The following is a 23,538-nucleotide window of genomic DNA, read 5'->3' on the forward strand; positions in this document are numbered from 1 at the left end:
TTTCAAACTCGGTGGGAATCCATACCACATATTAATAATCATGTCTGTTATAAGCTGCCTCATACCTCCACTTATAAGGACCTGGTATTGGCAATGCGAAAGCAAGTTCATTGAGTATATACAGGATTTGGGATGACCACCGCCATTGTCGGCTTGATCTCTTGGATTCACGATTTCTAGTGAGCCATTTCGTCCTGCTATGGCTCTGCAAGCCATGCAGCTCCCAATGCTTCAGATTCCATACGCGGAGCCTGAATTTACTCTGCACCTGCTTTTGTTGATTGCCATTGCGCCACCGTACCCTTCCTTCAAGATGGGGGCTTCAAGTTATCGGTAGCTATCTTCGGCGTTAACGAGTCTGTACATGTATGGCTTTGTAGCAGGCTGGCTTTACCTTCTAGATGGAACAATACATTGGATTGGTAGTTCTTGAACATCTGAGCTACCAACTCAATGTTCATGTTTTGAACATTGATATCCTGCAATATCTGTTAATTTCGAGAAGCAAAAGATTCCGTGATGATTCATCTAACCTGTAGGCTCTTGTTCATCACTACGATAGCTTCATTGAGTTTCTCCTGCAATAACAAGCCGAGGATCAGTACGCTGCAGCTCCGTGGGGTCAACAGCCCACACCTACGACATTGGTGATGACACGCGAGAGCAGTAAGTTCTGCTGATGTTCGTGTGGGCTCTCCTGCGACGAGACGGTCAGCGATACCAGGACCTATGACGAGGGGAGAATACGCATGCACTACCATCTTGATAAGGAACTCGAATAATCTAAATATTATCCAGGAAGCTGTTGCGGTTCGTCTCGGCGTGGGTTTGTTGACTGATGAGTGTCGCATTAACATCAACAAAGGGTGGGCGGTGGGCAGTGGCAGTACAGGGATGGAAGCAGTATGGGCCATTGGGAGGTGTTCCGATCGAGAGCTTGGACGAGGCTGATGAATGAGTTGGGACTACTGCATCCAAGCATTTCTCTCTTCGGCGACACAGCAACTCGTCCTTTTTTTACTCTGCCTTTAATCTACTCACTCGTTCTTGATTGCAAATTCGGCATCAACTTCAGACACCACCACCCCCGAAACTCTTGACTGCAATCGCACGCGTCAATTCCACATCCCCAACTCAGCATCGCAAACAAGCATGGCTGCGCCTACTGAAGCGCAGATTGCGCACCAAGAACTGATCGACAAGCTCGACATTCACTCAGTCCACAGGACGTTTCGCAACCCGAGCTGGAAGCCTAACTCCCGCCGCAACAAGAATGTCAAGACGATCTTGGGCGACGCCTCGCGGAAAGAGACATCGATCATGGCGACGCCCCAAGACGACAGCGGTCCTGCCACACCCGCCAACGGCGACAACGACGGGCTATCCACATCTGGCACAACGACGCCCGCTCCATCAACAGACGGCACGAGCCTACAACAGCCCAACCTGGCCCAGGCGTCGCGTAGTCTGTCGAAGCTGGTGCTGGAGAAGACCCTGCGGCCAAATGGAGGTGCCACGGGCGGCGCAACTGCAAATGCACCCAGTGCGACTTACACAAACATCGAGAGCGCTCCTTCGCTGGCCCATACGAAGCGCTACTGCGACATCACCGGTCTGCCAGCGCCGTATCTGGATCCCAAGAGCAGATTGAGGTACCACGACAAAGAGGTGTTCGGCTTCATTCGATCACTGCCCCAGGGTGTGCCAGAGCAATACCTAGAAGCTAGGGGCGCCCATACTGTACTGAAGTGAACCCAACTATCTGGGCTACGATGCTGCTTAACCCATGCACTAGCTCGCTACGACATTTATGAATTCATTGAGCTGGCGTTGATCGGCATGCATGATATAGGAAGGCCAATAGGCGAGATACTTAGGGGGCGCCTTGGACGATGCTACTACCCAACGTACAACACACGAGGGACGGCCCCGTACGACATCACACAAGGCTAAGATTTCACACACAACACGGTGGGATTACTGAATGTTCGACCAACAAAGTCAACCATATCTGGTGATCGGCCGCCTCTCGGCGACCGAAGCTAAGATATGCTCCGGCTTAATCGTGATCAAGAGCTTTGTTCTCTGCCTGTAACAGACGTATACCGAGGATGAATGGGGAAACCAAACTCAGTTACCAGAGCTAGATTGCTAAGGATCGTCGCGGCAGAATAAAAAAAAAGAATCATGATAGCAACTGCGCACATCTACCTACCTATCTTGTCCAATGTCGTACAGGAACATATATGCTCGTTTTCTCGTAGACATGTTGATGATCTTGTGACAATCGTCTCGAAACATGTCAACCATGTTGCATAAACAGATATTGCCCAAGCTACGATCTTCGCTTCGGGGTTGATGTTTCTCGTGCAAGATGTGCCGCCGAAGAGGCCGGTTGTATTTGGCAAAGTTGGTGTGAGAGAAGGACAAAGGTGTATTGAAATGCGAGTAAAAAAAATACACCAGTGCTTTGCTTTATCGGGAATTGTGCTGGTGTGGCTAGTGTGGCTAATGTGGCTAGCACTTATATACTCCACAAGCTATCAACAACTCAACCCCTTACAGTAACGAACCATCAATGACTGCAGACGCGAATGGTTTTCTCATGGGAAGCATGTAACATACTAGATATGCTGAAGGGTATTGTCGTATCTCAATCTGGGCTGCTTATCTGCTATGGGTCACCGAAGATGTCTGATCTTGCTTACCCCTGAGGCGACTGTCCTCGCACCAGGAACCCAACCGAGGGCGACTGTAGGGACTTGTGTACAAAGTCGTAAATATATATCTGGTTGCTCAGTTTATACGGACCAACTCCCCCAATGGTTGGGTTCGTGCTTCAAGAGTACACCGTGACGAAGACCATCATGTCCGTCTCTTCTTGTGGCCCCGAGACTCCTAGGCACTCCTACCGTGCCATTGCCCTGACAAGGACTCGAAGGAGTATCATGAGCAGCTTGCGATGTATTGTCCTTCTCCTGCTGTCAACTCGAGTTGTGGTGGACTTCTCGACTCGCAAAGCAATGGAATGTATTTCAATAATGGCAAAGGAGACGGAGGCCTTATGCAGGAGCACAATGTAGAGGGGAGCAGCCAATCCTTGTGGACCAGACCATCAGCCTCAATGCAGTGACGATGACGGGTATGTATTGAAGCAGGAACCCGAAACCAACGGACTGGCGTGCATACAGGAAAAACAATATATGTGACCGATATTCAAAAACTTGTCCAAGGTAAGAGGTATCTGTATTTGAGTCAGGCCAACGTTGACTGAGGATTTTCGCCGTGGCAGTTGAGGTGCGTGCCTCGAAAAGCGACGTACATGAGGTCAAGATTAGGATGCAAGGGACGCGACTAACGAGAATGTCATATGTATAATAATTGTCGAATTGAACAGGGGGCTTAGATAGAGTGAGCCCGGAGCTCCCACGTCGGCTCGCAACGCGTCAGGGAGAACACGGTTCCAGGCGGCTGGGCCTGGGCGGCTGGGCGGCTGGGCCTGGGGGAGATGGTCCGTGTTGGAAGCTACACGTAAGTAAGTACCAACATGCCAGACTGGAGAAGACCGACCAAACACATTTCCGTGTATTGACGTACTACGCTCTAATATTAAATTCGCATTCATTTATTTGATAGCAATTGCAAGCAAATACCCATCACCCGCTTGCACAATTCACCCTTGTCCCAGCGCGACAACACGAAGTAGAAGGGCCCCCCAGCCGACCAAGACGAGGAGGACGAACAAGTCACCACGACGCATAGCTTGCTGCAGTCTCGCCATCTACTTACCACAAAGCATTCAACGAACACAGCCACGATGCCGACAATGTGGTTGACCGACACACAAAGTAAACCTCTAACTTCCCCAGAGACGAAGGAGAGGAAAGAGAAGCTGACAGGATGCAACAGAAATAGGAGTTGCCTTCTGCTCCGGCGGTAAGCTCCCTCATGGGTAGGCGTGGGCGGAAGCAGGAGCTGACAAGTTGCGCAGGGGGTTTCTTTCTGATCGGAGGTGTCATGATGTTCTTTGACAGAGCCATGTAAGTTCGCGCGCTTCTCATCTGTGTCAAACCATTCCGTAGAACCAAGAGACTAATCCCGACTCCCAGGCTGGCAATGGGCAATGTAAGCTCTGCTTCTCATTCCTCTCCCCCAAACCAACGCTTCGATACGTCCCCATCCTGATCGAGAGCGCCTCACGACGGCACGAGTACGACCACGATCCAATGCGCTAACCTGGACCCCGCCTCCTACTTCTAGATCCTCTTCCTGATCGGCCTCACCATAATTATCGGCCCCCAGAAGACTCTTCTCTTCTTCGCGCGCAAGCAAAAGGCCAAGGGCACCGCCGCCTTCTTCGCCGGCTTGCTGCTGATCCTGATGCGCTGGCCCCTCATCGGCTTCTGCGTCGAGCTGTACGGCATCATGATCCTCTTCGGCGACTTCCTCGGCACCATCGCGGGCTTCGCGCGCAACGCCCCCGTCGTGGGCCCGTACATTGGCATGCTGGTCGATCGCGTCGGCTTGGGGCGGCGCAATGCCGAGCTGCCAGTGTAAAGGGCGGGCAAGGGGAAAAGTAAACAAGAGAAGAAGAAAAACATGAAAATGTAAGAGGTACTCAGTCCGTGCGGGGGCCGCGCTTCAATGCTTTGCGTGTCAAGGGCGGGCCTCTTCGAGAATACATACTATATTACGATTGGCGAATGTTGTGTGCATGTCAAGGTCATGAACTCTCATGATAGAAAGGCGTTGGCGGTATTGTATGCTATAGAAATGTTCATTGCACGATGTCATGGCTTAGGGTTGGTGTTGGTTGGCTAGAGAGGTATACCCAAAAAGGGGGGGGCGGAGCTGGCATATCTATACCCCTATTTAATGGTACAAACAAGTACATTCCAGTGGTTCCTTTACAACCTGGGAAACGGCACAAATCATACAGTGCAACACAATGGAGCGCAATGGGACTTCGCAGCTGGGATTTAAGGTCATATCATTCAGCCATGCCGGATCCAAGGAGGTCTGGAGAACACAGTTCCCGAGCAGCCGAAGACCTCAGAAAACCCAAGCATGAAAGCGTCGTCGGAAAGGTGACTCTAAACAAGGACTTTCTTCCTCTTCCGCGCGCATACACACAAGTTTCTATACCGTGTCATAACAAACTGTCTCGTTGCGTTGGCGTGTCGATGCCGTTCTGGCTATCGTTTCTCTCCAGAATGGAAATCGCCACCACCCCATGCCGAACCTTTACCGCCCCAGACACTGCCAAGGTAGGCCCGCGTGACTTAGTAGCCGACCTTGATCAGGTAATCGGCAAGCGCCTCAACGGTCTGGGCCGCGTTTCCAGCCTGAACACCCTCACCGTAGTGGCCAACGAGGATAGCCTGCGTCGTCTTGACAGCGAGAATACCGGTGCGGCCCTATACGTCCCTGGTTAGATAACCGTACCAACTCGAGTTTTCCCCTTTTCGCATCGCAGTGAGAATGCCGGGAGATGGGAGGACAAAAACATACCTGTCGGCCGTACATACTCCGGTCCTCGGCTCTGAATACGACGTAACGCTCACCACCAACGTGAATACCCTCGGCGAGCGCCTTGTCGACGGCACCAGCAGCGCCGGTGACGACGTTGGCGATGTTCTTCATCTCATCGGGCTTAAGCTGTAGAAATATACTGGTCAGTAGGTGACCTCTGTTATTTCTTAGGGAAAAAATCATATTTTCTCGTTTCCCCCCTGTTTCTGCTGTTGCGACAGGTATATGATCGATGTTGTTCGGGAGGATGAAGGCAAAGACTGGAGATGTGTGTTCAGGGCAGAAGGGTGGGCGCCGTACCGTGAAGCCAGCTGAGGAGGCCCAGACGCTGTCACCAGCGACGCTGATGATGGCGGCCTTGTCGATGTGGCCACTCTTCACCAGGCTATTCGAACAGTCGAGTTAGCATAGGTTTTTTCCATCATGACACCGTGTTTCGTTTCCGACATCGGGGGTCGTGGGCGGTAGCTCGTACCTATCGTCAACGTATGCTAAACACCACGAACGAGAAAAAGTCAGCATCAAGTTGGTTCGGGGGGTCCTAGCCAAGGCGGGGTTGTGCTGGTTCGGGTTCAGGAGCGTTGATTTTACCTTGCCAAGACATGGTGGGATATGTGTATGGGAGTCTGGTACTCTGTGAAGAAGGAGATTGGGAGGAAGAAGCAAAAAAAAAAAAAAAAATAGTTCCTTGGTGTCTAGGAAACAGAAATGATGTTGAAGAGGTGCAGGAGAGAGAGGTTGGGAGAGTGGATGACCGGCAGGCGATCTTGGGAAGCTTTGTCAAGTTGCTTGCTACAAAGGGGACGAGTAGTCGGTAGTATGGTGGAATGGCCCAACGGAATTTGGTCGCCTCTCCCAATGTTAGGAGGGGTAACTTTAGCTAAGGGACCGCACGCAGTCACTTTAGGGGACTGCAGGTGCTCCCAGGCTCCAAGGCCCCAGCCTCAAGGCTCCAAGGGCCGCCGGTGAAGCAGCCAGGAGCTCAAGGAATGGCATGGAATGGGTCCTTCAGGCCCGTCCAAGCTGCGGGACGATGCGTGGATTCTGCCCTGGAAAACCCGCTCTTTGTCAATGGAAGCCAGCGCAGAACCAGCGGCTTTGTTAGTATCAAGCGGTCAAGCTGGTGGAGTCCTTAACAGCTTTCATTGATGGATTTTATTGATGCCAATGCTTCTGCCACTTTCGGTTTCTGCTAGAGAGGTGGGCAGCAGCTATCGGTCTGTACAGTGCCTGAGTGCAGACAGCGCGCCAGCCGGGGACGGACCGACATGTATGTCGGTAGCATGAGGTAGCCATGAGGTATGTAGCTTCAATTGGTTGCTGCTCAAGGTTCGTTTATGCTATCTCGCTATGCTCGCCTGTTGTTCGACTTTGATACGGTCGGCGTGTCTCACGTTGCCTATAAGACGCTCTATTTGGGCATCTCTATAAGTAGGGATCATTACAATTGGTTACTGCCAATCTGCATAGTACCCACTGCAGCGTTGGTGTGCCATGCTTTTTCTCTCTGGGATCCTACAAGCTGCTGCAACCAGACAGACGTCCATTGAGGTACATATTCTGACTTCAAGTTTGGGGACCCCTCGGTCCCATTTCGTCATACGTATTTTCTGCCCGTGTCCGATGGATTGATTACCCCGCCAACTCAACCCTCGCTCGACCGACCTAGTGGGGCTGTCGTTGCAGAGTCCCTTAGCGATAACTTCAGATTCTTATCATCGCGTCAGCTTGACACGACATCAGCACGTATTGTGACGAAGAAATATGAGAATAATTGATATATCTTGGCCTCGTCCCCAGCCTCCGACATCTTGTTTTGACATGCAATCTATTGATATTCGAATCTTCAGCCTCCACCATGGGAATACAAGTACGGAGATACCTTACATTATAAGTAAACTTGTTGCTATATGCCACTCATGACTCAATGTAGCATCATTAAGGAGAACTGACATATTTAAATGCACTCATAGACGCATTGTCCAAGACACGTCGACAACCAATGTCTGTAGAACATCAAAACTACCTACATAAGTAAGTACCCAGCAATTTCCATAGACTGCCGCATAGGAGGCAACGAAGGTCAAATCGTCACTCTGTCTGCATCCAATCTTAAATAAAGTTGTCGTTAGAGTGTTACCCCTAGCAAGGTATCCATATAGAAGACCATTCAGAAGCATATATCCACGCATCTAAGCAGCTGCATACCTCCTCGTATTCCTCGAAATTTTGGCAAATTACGCAACCCCCGGGCCGACCCTTTTCGTACCCCGATTCGATCACCAGTCTGAACTAGGTACCTCGGGAATTTCAAGTTGGGATTTGAAAGAATGACTCTAATCTCCTTCCAGAGTCCTGAAGGTATATGTTATATGTGCATCCGTGGCGGATCTATCTCATTCCAGCACCGAATAACAGGAGTTGACATATTAGAACAAAGTGATCGGGCTTGCTTAGGCTTATGTCTTGTCACGACGTGAGGAGGGGGAGAATAAGAAGGGGAAAAAAGACAGAAGGAGGAGGTTCAGCCAAAAGGACTGCCCGTAGTACATACAAGCTGTACGGTATTGTCGCGGGCCAAGTTACCTCTTCGCAGTTCCTGGCGTCAAATTTCGGGGGAACCAAGCCCGATATGTAGAAAACTCTCGTGCCCGGGCTTCATCACGTCCGCTGTCGTCAAACAACGATAGATACTGCAATGAAAGGGCTGACTGCGGGGTTGAGTGCTTGGAGACTGGTTGCCAAGACCGGATGAAGAGCCGGAACCAGCCAGAGGCTTCGTCCAAGGCTTCAAGGCAGGAGGATGGGACAAGACAAGGGAGATCCCCGAGTGCCGACGGAGCTGGTGTACCAACCTTTGGCTTGAGAGACGGATACGGGGCCGAACCGAGACCCCACTCTTCAAATCCGAGTAGCAATCAGCAATTTGCAATCATGAAACATCCAGTACCTCCAGCCCCTGGACTGAATCAGGGCCCCTGAAACGCCCTCTTGTTCCTGAACTTTGGGGAGATGAACATGCCTTCCTTGCATGACGTTCGTCCATGTCTGCGCACTGCAGCTGTTGGTTGCAAAACCCATATCTACATGTATGTAAATGTACGTCGTATCAATACTGAAGAGGGTGGCGGTCAAACGCATCATCACATGCTTCGATGCCCTCGGTTTCCGTGTATGTATGTATCTGACCAGCTGGACGTTGCCGCCATGCTTGAGGCCCCCGCCTGAATAGGGAAGGCATTCGTCGTCGTCGCCAGTGCACGTAATCGATCGATCGCAGCGGTCGCAACGGTGTCTGTCTGTGGAGTTGAAGGAGGAAGCCGGCCTGCTTCTAAATTGAGAAGCCGGCTGGCTCACAGCAGGGCACCTGGTAGGTAGTACGCGTACTTTTGCAGAATCCGGGAAGAGATACACAATTCAGCAATGCGTGCAGTGACAGCGGCCCATTGGCTGGTGCAACCTGATGTACGACATTGACTAGGGCAAAGTTTCTTTAGGCTGACAGCAACGTTTCGCAGTGCTTCTTTTTTCCAGAAGCAACGAAAAGTTGACGCTGCGAAGCTGCGTGCCACTCCCTTATTCACACCCTGTCATTTCCCACCGTCGCATCACACACAAGTTGACATTGACATTGCACCCCTCGGTTCGCGTCTGCACTGCACAGCGCAGCACGCCACATGGTTCTGGCCTGCAGCGACAATCCCGTATTGGACCTGGGCTGCCAATGCTTTGGTTTCGGGACTCCGCCGGTAGACTCGGGTCCGTCGTCTGAAGTTGAGTGACACGACGCCAAGACGCCTTCTAAAGATGGGAAGACGGCGGCTCCATTGTGGACAGGGACCATGCAAATGCAACATCGCCAGAGCGAAGACTGGGGAAGGACGTGAGCAATGCCTTATGCAGTTGATCCCATTCCAAGGTCATTCTTGTTTTGGGAGAACAAGATGGATCTCCGATCCTTTAGGCAAACCAGAACAGGTGCTCGTCTGATCGTGAGCTTCCATTACAATTCATGCTTCTCTTCCGTACCGAAATGCAGTGTGCGGTGGTTTTTTATTGGCACAGTACTGTAGTCGGTACAAACTGCGATGCAGTGCAAGACTGACTGGCCACTGACATCGGCAGGGGGGGTGGTTCCGATTGCTTCACGTTCCGGTTCCTGCATATTGAGCCCCTGCCTTTGCGTGCTGGCTGCGTTGCTTCTGGAATTATGTGAGCCAGTCGCACTGACAAGGCATTCCACTCTGGGGTAGTGTAGCCGTTCACTGTCGTCCTGTGCAAACAACCAGACCGAAGTTCAACTGGTTTCCAAGGACTACCTACGGTTTTCTCTCCCCTCTCTACATTGTACTTCCCATGATCTCCTACCTTGCCAGCCCACCAGGGGCTGACTAGTACGGGTTATTTTTCAAGCATATCAAATTCCCGTTCTGATCAAGCCAATCACACTTCCTTTCGGGGCTCCACATTCTCATCTTGATGCGACGAGGGCGGTTCTGTATGTGCGAGCTGCGCTGCTTTCTTAGCGGCTTATGCTTCTCTGGGGCAAAGATCATCCTAGTTGGTGATCGAGGCCCCTCATCTTAGCCGTTGTCCAGGCCCGGTCCATCAACCTCAAACAAGCTGCCCGAGTATTCCTACCCTGACCCTGTTCCAGCACTTTTGGCTAATACAGCGGCAGGCCAAAGGCGCCATTCCACCGCCTCCTTTCTGTGCGAGTATGCAGAGTACGGGCATGGTCATACCAATATCGTAGTGTTGGGTTAGAGAAAAAGAACTCTGTCTACTAGGACGAGGATACCTGCCAGGGCCCTAGAGGCCCAAATGAGTCGTGATCCATCCCAAACATAATCTCATTTCGCTTGTTCTTGAAACATCCCACCCCATCCCCCGTCGCCCTTTTCGACTTGTTTTAGAAACAGCCTGCTTGGATCGTCCGTCATAGTCCGGCCGTGGAGTAAGTGGCCATCAGAAACGGGGATCTGGATAGCTGGCCGAAGGGTTGGTTGCATCACTAGCCAACCGTGCCCTGCAGAGCAGAAGGTTAAGCATGGTTGGTCCGGCCAAGTCTATCTTGAGGCATGGTGCGGTCAGCGCAAATGGGCAGGATGCGTTCGTGACGCACGTCCGGGCTCGACTCATCCCTGGCAAGCGGACCAGGCCCTGTATCAGACCAACCCCGACCTGATAGTCGGCTGCGTTATATTGATAACCCAGTTCCCCCTTCGTCGGATGTGGCAGTGACAACTGCTACCGCAACCGACTACTGCTTGTGTTTCTGCCCAGTGATCCAGTCAGATCGATGATGCATGAACGACCGAATACTTCCGGGGGCCAAGCTCCAGGTCGCTCCAGGTCGACTCTTTCAACTTTGACAAATACGACAAGAGAGTCTCGAGAGATGATTTCTACGTCAGCTTGAAACCAGAGGGAGCATTACGGCCACGGCAGATATTCCCAGCACCCGGAACAGCAACGACAGGCTTGCCAACACCTGAGGCCAGCCCTAACAGCATAGCCACCTCGCGAGCCCAAATACCCGTCATTAGATTGCCCACGCCCGAGTCGGCGAGCGACTCATCATCTATCGGGATGGCCATCGGAAGCCCAGTACACCAGCAAACGGCATCGAGTTCTAATTCTCAACAGACTTTAAGGCCAACCTTTAACCGAAATCCCACTTCGCCCTTGTCTGCAGTCGAAAGTGTAGGCTCCACGGAATCCTCCGGGTCCAAGAAGCAAGCCGGGAAGTGGAAGCTCTTTGGCAGGTTTGGGAAGAAGCACACAGAGACCGCTCAATCTTCTCCTCCGACGTCTGCGGCTTCTAGCGAGATGAGAGGCGCAAGCCGCCCTGGGCTAGCCTTCTCGGCCCCTCGCATGGAAGGGGACAGGAATGTCGCCAGGAACAACACGGTTGCGGGCCCGAAGACGCCAGGCAGACACAAGCCTATCGTCGTCCGTTCTGCTACGATGCCTTATATGGACAAACCACAGCCGTCGAGGCCCAACAACGCAAGCACCAACACTTTCAGGAGCGCGGACAATGGGGCACCCCCGGCAGTGGATTTCTGGACGTGGAGATACCGGACAGCAACATGGAGCGGTACAGTGTCATGTTTGGAGACGTCCTCAAGAACAACCATTCTGCCTCCTCGCTACTTGCCAGACGCCAGGCCACCTTGGATAAGTTGAAAACGATTAGTGACGTGAAGGAGCACCCAGAGGTTCGTCCGACTTGTTCAAAACTGATGGGCTTAGTAGCTAACATATCGTGACAGGTGCTGGAGGGCCCCCATAAGTTGAATCGCAGGGCGACATCGCCTCAACCGATGGCATCGCCATCTTTTAATCTGTTCCCACAACCCCCTAGCGCAGAGACGGTGGCCCGGCACCAAGCGTCTCGGACACCACCGAAAGCGAAAGGCTCCTCGCTGGCAAGATCCAATACTTCGCCAGCCATGTTACACTCACCGATGAAAGCAAGCTTTGACGACGCGCGCCCGTATAACCATCTCAAAGACCCACCAAAAAGTCAAATGAACAAGGGCAAGATGACCATCGCAACCCTGGCCCGGTCGCGAGAACAGTCCGTGCCCAGATTCAACGCCGACGAATCCAGCCTCATCCTGGAGTCGCCAACGGAGATGGACGAGGAAGGGTTTTCGTCGACAGAAAAAGAAGCAGCATCGTCACCGCCGCCTCCAGTTATCCGATCCACATCCGTGAAGCCCAAACTCCACGAGCCAAAGTGGCAGATGGTGAGCACCCCCTCGCAACAGCTCCCTATGTCCGGAGCCGCGTCCATAACGAGCTCGCGCAAGCGCTCGCCATCCTCCATCTCCTCGGCACAGACGCACATCACGAAGCCGTCCGTCGATTCGGAAACACTTAGGGACTTGACTCCCACCACTAGCAACACCACTTCTACTACGCGGAGCTCAGAAGAGAGGCAGCACCAGCAGCAGATGGCTTCACCGGCAGGTTCCGCAGGCATGAGTGCCGTCGAGCTGTCCATCGCGCGGCAGATTTCGGTGTCACGGGAGCAGCGTCGCATGCTGAAGCCGCTGCAGACGACGTTTGGTAGCGGACCGCGCCCGCCGCATAGGCGCGGCAGTGGCCCTGGTAGCAGTGGCGGTGCGGGTGGCAAGATCCCGCTACACATCAGCCCCCTGCCGACGCCCAAGATCGCCATGGGCCAGAACGAGCGACTGGCTGAGACGAAGCTCCTGACGCCGACGCTGGTGACGCCCCGGGAAACTGAGGAGACGAAGTTGCTGGAACACCGCAAAAGCGAACGCATTATCCTCGAGGGCTGAGGCATCGTCCACCCATTCCCCCGTTACTCGGAATATTTTACCTCCCGCAGGTGTACCGGGATGCGAAGGCGAGAGAGAATGAACGCCAGCTCGAAGCTGCGCGCTCCTCCCTCTTCTATTATTACCCTTGGTAATTATTATTCTATAAACCCTATTCTCTATTACTGAGTCTTCTCGATCTCTCTTTTACTGCTTCACGACACATATTCACTGCTCTCGCCTTCTTGGGACCGTCATAGATCCCATTCGACCTCACCGGACGGTCCTAGAGACCATACTCATCTCCTACTTTTTCAAAATCACAAATTACTTTTCGATCATGACGACTCTATCAATCCTTCTATCTATTTCGTTCGAACAGAGCATGGCGTTTGATGGTATAAACGAAGCTCTCTTGTTCATATTATTCGGGTACATATATACACATATAGACTGGTGGGACCTTGTATATTTGGAAAAGTGATTCTGGGTTTTGCTTTGTTCTGCGTCTTGGACCTAAGCGGGTGGATGGATATACCATGGGTGGCGTTATATGATTTTTCCCGTTTCACCAGAGTCTGCGACTCATAGCATTTTTGTGTGGCGTTTCTTGTTGGGCAATGGATTGATTTGTGTTGGAAAGCGGCAAGGGGAAGGGGAGGATACACGATTCGCCTTGATGGTCATCGTTTGGGATAGGTAGGTATATACCCTTTTTGGAAGCAAAGTAGTTGGATGCGGAAGAAATTGAAAGAGCAGAGATCACTCCCTCTTTCGACAACCATAATGTCTCGAGTGCAACGTCTGAGTTCAGTTTCATGTTATCCATGAAATATGGCTAGCTGTGAAGTGCCCCGTATAGTGTCTTATCATTTACATACGTCACAGAGTAACGGAAGGAAAGGTTCATCTATTCCTTCCCTTTCCTTCTTGCAGCAGCTAGAAGGATGCTCATTTCGAACAAATCACATTCGTGCAGCTTATTATAGTGCCACGAACAACAAGAGTTAAGCGAGCTGCCTTCCGTAAACGCAAATCCATGAACCGCCAGCGAATGACTATGTCTACCCCTTCCCGAGATCGTGCAAGGGCTATTCATTATACGTCCAAATTTCAAAAAGGGGGGCCAGTCGTTGAGATATAACCAATCCCACATATTCTCGCCCGCTATGCTAGAAACCAATGTGCTGCTGCCCCTTAATCATCCTATTCGTAGCCATTGCTGAGCTTCTACATGATCAAACAGCAAGAGTTTTGCTTTTTCGCTTGTTCTATGAAGGAGTCAATAACTTGTCTATATGCGCAATAGAACGAACGACAAGACTTACGGTAGAACATCTTGCTCTGGGAGCTGAGTCCGTCGCTCTTGGCTACCAAGTCGTCGATCTTCTCGCCGCGCTGCAGCACGCTCTCGATGGTCTTGTGCAGGACGATCTTGGTCTCGTCCAGCTCCTTCTGGATCTTCATGATGCTGTCGGCCTGGTGGGGGTCCTGGTACTTCTGCAGGTACTCCTGCAGCTCAGGCATGGTGACGGTCTGGCCGTTGCTCCACGAGGTGCGCGGGTGCGCCGACAGGAACTCGTCCATGACCTTGGACAGCAGCTGGTGCGCCACCAGGGCCGGGTACTGGTGGTCCGAGATTATGATGCCGCACACGCCCTCGCTGCGCGCGTACGCGTGGAATGTGTAGTCCTGCTCCTCGACGTCCTGTCGCTGGCCCGGTCGTGTGCGCTCCGCCACCGTCTTCGAGAACATGGTCATGAACTCGCCATAGCTATAGCAGGCATGTTGTTAGTCTCTCATTTCATCTTTTTTCTTCTTCTCGGGTTCCCCCCCTCGAGTCGCTACCCCGTCGTGCCGTCGTCACATCGGACCGGTGTTTCGCGGAAGGACGGACGGACGGCGACCTATGGGAGGTTCTGTCGGGACGGAAGGCAGAGAGAGATAGAGCGAGGGCATTGCGCTTCGTACTTGCCACGGGTGAAGCGCGAGTAGGCGCTCAACTCCTTTTCAGCACAGATCTCGCGACCGGGCTTTTCCTCGTTGGCAATGATCTATGTTTAAACAAAAGTGGTCAGTTTATGGTTGCCTCCGCCCACCCAAAGAAACAATAAAGTAGCGGTGCGTACTCCGATGTAGTGCAACTTCATTGTGATGGTGTAGGAAAGCTGCAGTTGTTGCGACAGGTGATGGTTTGGGTGGCTGGCAAGTGGTTCCCCGTCTTCGCGTCACTCGGGAAGGAGGAATAGTCGGGATTATCAAAGAGATTCGTTGAATCGTGAGACAATGAGGTTTGAATCAATGGATGGTATAGAATTGGGTGGTCTTGGGTGTGAAGTCACTGGTAGCATCGAAACTTGGCACGAGTCTCGCCCGCTTTATCACATGTACCCCCCAATAATGGAGCCTAAAGGAGATAGGGAGGGCCTAATGGAGACGGAGTTAGGTACCTTATGCACCCAGTTTTAGGGGGGTAGCCGCTATGATTGGCGGTGACGCCAGTTGGCTGGTAGGGGACTTTGACGTGACTCCAGACCAGGTGTAGCTAATTGCACCACCAAGACAGCCAGGCTTGACCCAGTCGCCAACAGAGGTAACGACAACCATAAAGTTGAGGCATTACGTCTGTAGCATTCATCGGAGCTTTATCCAGGTAGGTACTTTGACAGGATGCCATTCGAGCGATACAAGCGTTGTAGCATATTGAATTACATTAAAAAGTCCTGGTGCTTAGGTCTTTTTAGTCCTGCCAGAGGCACTGACTGGACTTTTGGGTGGCCCTGTAGACTGACTGCTGGACCCCACTAAGGCACTTGAGCGTGTCATGCCAATCAACAGCTAAGCAGTCTCTCGGCGTTTGACTCACGTCGGCGAAGAACGACTGGATAAGTAGGTACATACACTAACTATATATCTCTGCTGACGCACGCAGGTGTGCCTGCGGCTTTGCTGGTTTCAAACACCTTTTCTCCTCGTTACGCACAATCGTCAAATTGGGAGAGGCCGACTTTCCATTGGCCCTTTTCGAGATCCAGCATTACGTTAGACGTGAGAACAGACGTTCCAACCCCTCACCCTACAGCAACTGGGCAACCATGGCTCCTCACAAATCAACAGGCGAGGCAGAAGCGGAATGGCGAGCACAGTTTGAGGCTATGAAGCTGGCTCTGGCTGAGCTCAAATTGCCGAATGCGAGCTCAAACAGCCACAAGGGATCGGTCGACGAATTTGATCTGGACGACGAGGATTTCACCTCGGGCAACAGTGGAGATGACGTCTGGGATTTCATTTCCGATAGCGAGGAAGACCTGTACAGCAGCGACTTCTTCGACGATGCTGTTGACCAAGATGGCGAAAGCAGCCAAGGTCCCTCGTGGTTTACGAAACAGTGCGCTGCTGTCGCTGCTAGGAAAAATGGTCTTTCGGCCGATGCGTTCGAGGCCCAGATCCTCGAAGTACTGAGCTCGGGTCAATCAGCAGACGAAGTGCAGTCTCACCTCACCGATCTCGTTGGCTTTGATGACCTCGATTTTGTCATCGAGATTCTCTCCAAAAAGGACGAGATCGTATCCAGCTATGTTTCCCGGGAGACGGCACTGCCGTCGGGCAACCGGCTGCTGACCAAGGCCGAGAGAGAGGACGCGCTCCGGCGCAAGGATTTCGAGCACAAAAACGCAACATTGGCTCCGACGATGCACAAAGAGGTTCAGTACCCGCATGTGTATCGTTCCCATACTGCCGGCAACACTCTCAGTCATTCTGGGAACAAGTACGCACTTCCCGCTGGCAGCGAGAGGAAGATGTTTGAGAAATATGAAGAGTACATGATCCCTGCCGGTAAAACCGGTACGATTGCTCCAGGCCGGAGGCTCCTGCCCGTCGCTGAGATGGATGGTCTATGCCGCCGTACTTTCAAAGGCTACAAGGCACTGAACCGTATGCAGAGTCTGGTGTACCCTGTTGCGTACAAGACAAGTGAAAACATGCTCATCTGTGCGCCAACTGGTGCAGGTAAAACAGATGCGGCTATGTTGACTATATTACAAACCATCGGCCAATACGTCACCCCTAATCCTATCGAGAACAACGAAGCTACCGACTTTGCCGTGGATGCAGACGAGTTCAAAATCGTTTATGTGGCCCCAATGAAGGCGCTTGCCGCCGAAATCACTGAAAAGCTAGGGAAACGACTGGCTTGGCTTGGAATCCGTGCTCGTGAGTACACTGGAGACATGCATCTGACCAAGTCAGAGATTGTCCAAACACAGATTATCGTAACAACCCCTGAGAAATGGGATGTCATCACAAGAAAGGGCACTGGCGACACGGAGCTGGTTCAGAAAGTACGTTTACTCATCATTGATGAAGTCCACATGCTTCACGACGAACGTGGCGCCGTCATCGAGTCGCTGGTTGCCAGAACTGAAAGACAAGTTGAGAGCACCCAGTCTCTCATTCGTATTGTGGGCCTCAGTGCTACTCTTCCCAACTTTATTGATGTCGCCGACTTCCTCAAAGTCAACCGCCATGCAGGCCTCTTCTACTTCGATGCCTCATTCCGACCTGTACCGCTGGAGCAGCATTTCATTGGTGTCAAGGGCAAGGCTGGCTCGAAACAGTCCAAAGAAAATTTGGACAATGTTGCTTTTGAGAAGGTCAGGGAGATGTTGCAGCAAGATCATCAGGTCATGGTGTTTGTTCACTCCCGACGCGATACCATGCAAACCGCGAAGATGCTTCACGAGAAGGCCGTCGACGATATCTGTGTGGATCTATTCGACCCCCAATCCCACCCGAAATACGAACAAGCTGTCAGAGACATGAAATCTTCACGGGCCCGGGAGCTTAGAGACCTTCTGCCCAAAGGCCTTGGCATTCACCATGCTGGTATGACTCGGTCTGACAGGAATCTGATGGAGAGGTTGTTTGGAGAGGGTGTCATTAAGGTCCTCTGCTGCACGGCCACACTTGCCTGGGGTGTCAACTTGCCCGCAGCTGCGGTCGTAATCAAGGGAACTCAAGTTTATAGTGCCCAGGACGGCAAGTTCGTCGACCTGGGCATCCTTGATGTCTTGCAGATTTTTGGTCGTGCAGGTCGCCCGCAATTCGAAGACGTGGGTATTGGTATGATTTGCACGACCCTGGACAGACTGCCTCACTACCTCAGCGCCGTTACTGAGCAACAACCAATTGAGTCGAGATTCTCTTCGAAGCTAGTTGACAATCTCAACGCAGAAATCGCTCTCGGGACCGTAACATCGATCCCCGAGGCGGTACAATGGATCGGCTACTCCTACCTTTTCGTTCGTATGCAGCGAAATCCCATGACTTACGGTATTGAATGGGCTGAAATCAGGGACGATCCGAACCTTGTCCAGCGACGTCGCCAACTTGCCATTCAGGCCGCAAGAACCCTTCAGAAGAGCCAGATGGTCATCTTCAACGAAATCACCGAGGAGCTTCGGAGCAAGGACATTGGCCGTATCGCTAGTCAGTTCTATATTCAACAAACCAGTGTCGAGGTGTTCAACATGATGATGAAGCCGCACGCAACAGAGGCCGACATTTTGAAAATGATCAGCATGAGCGGAGAGTTTGATAACATACAATCCAGAGATAGTGAGGAAAAGGAGCTTACTCACTTCAGGCACGAGGTTGTCCCTTGTGATGTTGATGGCGGTATTGATACGCCTCAAGCGAAGACTAACATTCTGTTGCAAGCCTACATCTGCCGCGCACAGCCCGAAGACTTTGCGCTGTCGAACGACTTGAACTACGTTGCACAGCAGTCTGGAAGAATTTGTCGATCTCTCTTCATGATGGCGCTCAACAGACGATGGGGTCATCAATGCCTCGTTCTTCTGACATTGGCTAAATCCATCGAGAGGCGGATTTGGCCGTTCCAGCATCCTTTGCACCAATTTGACCTCCCCAAGTCTGTCTTGAACCAGTTGGATGCCAAGGAGTCGCTCACAGTTGAGGCCATGAGAGATATGGAGCCTGCCGAGATTGGTGGCCTGGTCCATAATCATAGTGCAGGCAAAAAGATCGCCGGTATTCTCGACAACTTCCCAACCGTGTCGGTAGATGCAGAAATTGCCCCTCTGAACCGAGACGTCTTACGGATAAAGCTATTCATCACGCCAGACTTCAGGTGGAACGATCGTGTTCACGGGACTTCTGAATCCTTCTACATCTGGGTTGAGAATTCCGAAACTTCAGAGATCTATCATCACGAGTTCTTCATCCTCAACAGGAGGAAGCTGTATGATGATCACGAGCTGAACTTCACAATCCCGCTTTCGGATCCTCTGCCTACTCAGATTTACGTCAAAGCTGTCTCTGATAAGTGGCTTGGGGCTGAGACTGTTGCCCCAATCTCTTTCCAGCATCTGATTCGACCAGACACGGAGAGTGTATACACCGACTTGCTGAACCTTCAGCCTCTTCCTGTTAGTGCGCTCAAGGATATGCGTCTTGAAGAGCTTTATTCCAAGAGGTTCCAGTACTTCAATCCTATGCAGACTCAGATCTTCCATACCCTCTACCATACCCCGGCCAATGTGCTCCTTGGATCCCCGACTGGAAGTGGGAAGACCACGGCTGCTGAGCTGGCGATGTGGTGGGCCTTCCGCGAGAAGCCAGGGTCAAAGGTCGTGTACATCGCACCCATGAAGGCACTTGTACGCGAAAGAGTGAAGGACTGGGGCGAGCGTCTCACTCGGCCGCTGGGCTTGAAGCTGGTCGAACTGACTGGTGACAATACACCTGATACCAGGACCATCAAGGATGCAGACATAATCGTCACAACACCAGAAAAATGGGATGGTATCTCGCGTAGTTGGCAAACAAGAGGCTACGTCCGCCAGGTATCTTTGGTCATCATTGATGAGATCCACCTACTGGCTGGTGATAGAGGTCCGATTCTCGAGATTATCGTGTCTCGAATGAACTACATCGCCGAGTCAACAAAGAACTCTGTCCGCTTACTCGGCATGTCGACTGCATGTGCCAATGCGTCTGACCTTGGTAACTGGCTGGGCGTCAAGGAGGGTCTTTTCAACTTCAGACACTCTGTGCGACCTGTGCCACTCGAGCTATACATTGACGGCTTCCCAGAAGTTAGAGGCTTCTGCCCGCTGATGCAGTCCATGAACCGACCAACGTTCCTTGCGGTCAAGACGCATAGCCCCGACAAACCAGTGATCGTTTTCGTACCATCCCGTCGGCAGACCCGATTGACAGCCAAAGATCTCATTAATTTATGCGGAATGGAAGATAACCCGCGCCGTTTCCTGCACATGGATGAGGAAGACCTTCAGCTCAACCTTTCTAGAGTCAAGGATGAGGCCCTGAAGGAAGCCATCAGCTTCGGTATCGGACTGCACCACGCTGGTCTTGTCGAAACCGACCGTCAGCTCTCCGAGGAACTATTCCTCAACAACAAAATTCAAATTCTTGTAGCAACCAGTACCCTTGCGTGGGGAGTCAACTTGCCTGCGCATCTGGTAGTCGTCAAAGGCACGCAATTCTACGACGCCAAGATGGAAGGATACAAGGACATGGACCTCACAGACGTCCTGCAGATGTTGGGCCGTGCCGGACGACCGCAATTCGATAACTCTGGCGTGGCTCGTATCTTCACCAAGGACGCGAAGAAGGACTTTTACAAGCATTTCCTGCATACCGGTTTCCCGGTCGAGTCGTCCCTGCATACCGTTCTGGACAATCATTTGTGTGCTGAAGTGTCAGCTGAGACGATTGTGACAAAACAAGATGCTCTTGATTATCTGACCTGGACTTTCTTCTTCCGACGTCTCCACAAGAATCCATCCTATTACGGTTTGGAGGTGTCGGCGGAGGAGCACAACACCATGGCGGCTCAGCAAATGGCAAATGACTTCATGATTGAAATGGTCAACAACTCGCTTGATCAGCTTGCAGAATCCAAGTGTGTCGAAGTGTTCCCCAATGGGGACGTTGATCCTACACCTCTCGGGAAGATCATGAGTTATTATTATCTCTCTCACAAGACAATCCGTCATCTGGTCAAGCATGCCAAGCCCAAAGCCACTTTCGCACAGGCGTTGCAATGGATGTCAAGCGCTACCGAATACGATGAGCTGCCAGTGCGCCACAACGAAGACTTGATTAACGCCGAATTATCACGGAACCTTCCATTCTCTGCAAATGACTTCGGATTGCCCTTGTGGGATCCTCATGTCAAGGCCTTCCTTCTGCTCCAAGCACATATGGCGCGGATTGATCTGCCCATTACGGATTATGTTGGTGACCAGACAAGTGTGCTGGACCAGGCCATCCGTATTATCCAGGCATCGATTGACGTCCTCACGGAATTGGGTTATCTCTCGAGCTGCCTTGAGATGATCAAAGTACTACAATGCATTAAATCGGCCCGCTGGCCTCAAGACCATCCCCTGGCAATCCTCCCTGGTCTCAACGTCAATGAACTCAAGGACACAACCTCGCTCAAGAAGCTGGGTACCTTCACTCGACCACAGACAGAGGAGCTGGCAAAGAAACTACACGTGCCCAGCTCGCAGCTAGGACGGTTCATGCGAGCCGCGTCCATCTTGCCCAACATCAACGTCAAGCCAGAGAACGTTACAGCGCAGTCTCTAACGGTCTCGCTCAAGCGGGCCAACCCGATTGTGGAACGGGAAGGTCGCGTTTATGCTCCCAGGTACCCCAAGCCACAGACCGAGGGGTGGTTCGTTATTATTTGCAACGCAGCGAGTGATGAGATCATTGCTGTGAAGCGTGCTGGCTGGAGCCAAGGCCCCGGAAAATCAGTAGGTACGGGGACTGAGCCCTCTGCCAACGTGACTCTCAAGCTGCCAGAACCTGAGCGGGATGGCAAGGGTAGAAAGGTCGATATCATTGTGCTCAGCGACGCTTATATCGGTCTGGAGTATCGGGTGATGGGCGTAGATATCCCGGCTCTGCCAGTCGTTGATGACGATGTGGACAAGTCAAAGAAAGGAGATGTGGCTGCGGCGGGTGCCAGCAAGTCATGATGACTATTTCATCTACCTGCAAGGGGGAATAGTTGATTCCTCCAAGTTATGACAAGACGTTCCAGTGCTCCCAGCCGTAATCTGGAGCCAATCTATCATAGCGACGCCAGTCATTGTCGAGATCCTCCACTTCCTTGATAAATGGTTCGGTCTGGACTGATTGGATCGCTCGACTGGCCGTTATTCGGCGGGCGAAGGGTCTTGGTGATATAAAAATAAATAGAGTGCAAAGGCGTCGAATGAGATCGAGCCGCTTCCCTCCAGGCTCAGCACAGATTCCTCTAAGCTTACTTTCTCGCCAACTTTCGAAACACTTGAGGGGATTTCAGGTGAATTTCCCGACAGCGTGGGCGCTGCCGAACATTTTTAGATCGAACCGGATTTACAGTCGATGACAGTGATATTCCCGTAACAATGAGCGGCCTAGTATGGTGGGAAAGTTGGTGGGATGTGCCTTATCGACTGTTAGCTTGCTACCAACCCGGGATGGAAACCTGCAGTAACCAAGTGGTCGGCGACTGGCAGTGCAGCTCAGCTCAGGGAGCTAAGACATCCATCATAGGCGCAACCTCTGGGGATGATTTGCGCGACCATGCGCAGCTGAGTGGGTACTCGCGGTCTTGGACCGAGGCAGGTCGGCCGACGTGCTCTTGTCCGAATGAGGAAGTCAGATGTACCCTCGTGCTTGTCCCAACACGAGGGTACTCGTCGAGGGCGACGGCGACTCATCCCGCAAGCTGCAGCTGTCATCTTGGTTGGACCGTGACTAGGCCATTGGTTTGTTTTGAGTCTTGGGGGTTAATATAAGGTCAAGACTAGTCAAGAGAAAGCATCCCTTGGCAGCTCGGCAGGCGGAAATGCACGGGCTGCCCCAGAGGTATCACGTAATTGGGAGCCTTGGCGACGGAATGGTATGGCGTATGGTTTCTTTTTCTTCGGCCTGGTGTTGGTGGTGGTGGTGTTCTGCTCGAGTGCTCCTCCAGCCAGGTATTGTGAGATGGACTGCCTGACTGCCTGCCGACTGCCTGCCCGCGGCCACTGACAAACTAACTACAAGTACCTAGAGAAGGACACTGCAGGCTTCTTCTAGTAGTGGCTGCAGATAGACTGGGTCAGTTGCGAGCGTTGTCAACCGTCCTACCTGCCGCAAATACAATGCATGGCCTCTGGCCTCTGGCCTCCGCCTTTTTGCCGTTGCAGCAAACTCAATCAACCCATCGGTCTTATAGACCGAGATCCGCCGACGCGTCTTCGTTCCACTCGCCCCCCCCCCGCCCACAAGTAAGCACTTGAGCCGCATCTGGTAATCTTGCCTGATCCAGCCAGCTATACACTTCCTAGACTTCGACTCAATCTGCATGCGCCTCCCCCTCCACCGCGTTACCCAACCCTTGGCCCTGCAAAATCATTTGATTGATGGGACCTTTTGGGCATAAGGCCAACTTCTTTCGCCCACGTCCAAGCGGTCCCTCGGAAACACCTGACAATGCTGTCAACATACATGGCATGCATCTTCGATTAAGAGCTGACCGCGGATGACATGACGTACGGATGGGAAGTGAAATGTCGGTCGGTCGGTCGGTCGGTCGTTCCGCGATCGACCAGACAAACCCAAGACATGCATTGACAGATCCCGTTGCACAGGGCAAGAAGAAGAAAAAATGAGAAGCAGA

General features: G+C 52.1%; 7 protein-coding genes across 7 annotated transcripts; 4 read left to right on the forward strand and 3 right to left on the reverse strand.

Moving 5' to 3' along the window:
* Positions 1-308: 308 nt before the first annotated feature.
* PG986_005332 (uncharacterized protein) lies at positions 309-727 on the reverse strand (the record flags this gene model as incomplete). The annotated part of the gene is made up of 2 exons (XM_066841554.1): positions 309-488; positions 641-727. Coding segments are annotated over 2 exons (267 nt in total), but the record flags the coding sequence as incomplete, so codon positions are not given.
* Positions 728-1,152: 425 nt separating this feature from the next.
* Positions 1,153-1,752, forward strand: PG986_005333 (IES6 INO80 chromatin remodeling complex subunit 6; the record flags this gene model as incomplete). Its single annotated transcript, XM_066841555.1, has 1 exon — positions 1,153-1,752. The coding sequence occupies one exon, from the start codon at positions 1,153-1,155 to the stop codon at positions 1,750-1,752; it is 600 nt and encodes a 199-aa protein (XP_066701417.1).
* A 2,065-nt stretch (positions 1,753-3,817) lies between these two features.
* Positions 3,818-4,557, forward strand: PG986_005334 (G.t1.c1 family protein; the record flags this gene model as incomplete). The annotated part of the gene is made up of 5 exons (XM_066841556.1): positions 3,818-3,848; positions 3,910-3,936; positions 3,992-4,040; positions 4,110-4,125; positions 4,261-4,557. The coding sequence occupies 5 exons, from the start codon at positions 3,818-3,820 to the stop codon at positions 4,555-4,557; spliced, it is 420 nt and encodes a 139-aa protein (XP_066701418.1).
* Positions 4,558-5,282: 725 nt separating this feature from the next.
* Positions 5,283-6,136, reverse strand: PG986_005335 (uncharacterized protein; the record flags this gene model as incomplete). Its single annotated transcript, XM_066841557.1, has 5 exons — positions 5,283-5,417; positions 5,512-5,658; positions 5,833-5,917; positions 6,008-6,023; positions 6,124-6,136. The coding sequence occupies 5 exons, from the start codon at positions 6,134-6,136 to the stop codon at positions 5,283-5,285; spliced, it is 396 nt and encodes a 131-aa protein (XP_066701419.1).
* Positions 6,137-10,872: 4,736 nt separating this feature from the next.
* PG986_005336 (uncharacterized protein) lies at positions 10,873-12,848 on the forward strand (the record flags this gene model as incomplete). The annotated part of the gene is made up of 3 exons (XM_066841558.1): positions 10,873-11,487; positions 11,565-11,756; positions 11,811-12,848. Coding segments are annotated over 3 exons (1,845 nt in total), but the record flags the coding sequence as incomplete, so codon positions are not given.
* Positions 12,849-14,057: 1,209 nt separating this feature from the next.
* PG986_005337 (Longin-like domain-containing protein) lies at positions 14,058-14,977 on the reverse strand (the record flags this gene model as incomplete). The annotated part of the gene is made up of 4 exons (XM_066841559.1): positions 14,058-14,098; positions 14,156-14,601; positions 14,799-14,881; positions 14,957-14,977. The coding sequence occupies 4 exons, from the start codon at positions 14,975-14,977 to the stop codon at positions 14,058-14,060; spliced, it is 591 nt and encodes a 196-aa protein (XP_066701421.1).
* Positions 14,978-15,922: 945 nt separating this feature from the next.
* Positions 15,923-21,865, forward strand: PG986_005338 (Sec63 Brl domain-containing protein; the record flags this gene model as incomplete). The annotated part of the gene is made up of 1 exon (XM_066841560.1): positions 15,923-21,865. The coding sequence occupies one exon, from the start codon at positions 15,923-15,925 to the stop codon at positions 21,863-21,865; it is 5,943 nt and encodes a 1,980-aa protein (XP_066701422.1).
* Positions 21,866-23,538: the final 1,673 nt, after the last annotated feature.

This window comes from Apiospora aurea (assembly GCF_038362705.1).
Source record: "Apiospora aurea strain CBS 24483 chromosome Unknown utg000004l_segment0_segment0, whole genome shotgun sequence".
NCBI classification, from domain to species: domain Eukaryota; kingdom Fungi; phylum Ascomycota; class Sordariomycetes; order Amphisphaeriales; family Apiosporaceae; genus Apiospora; species Apiospora aurea.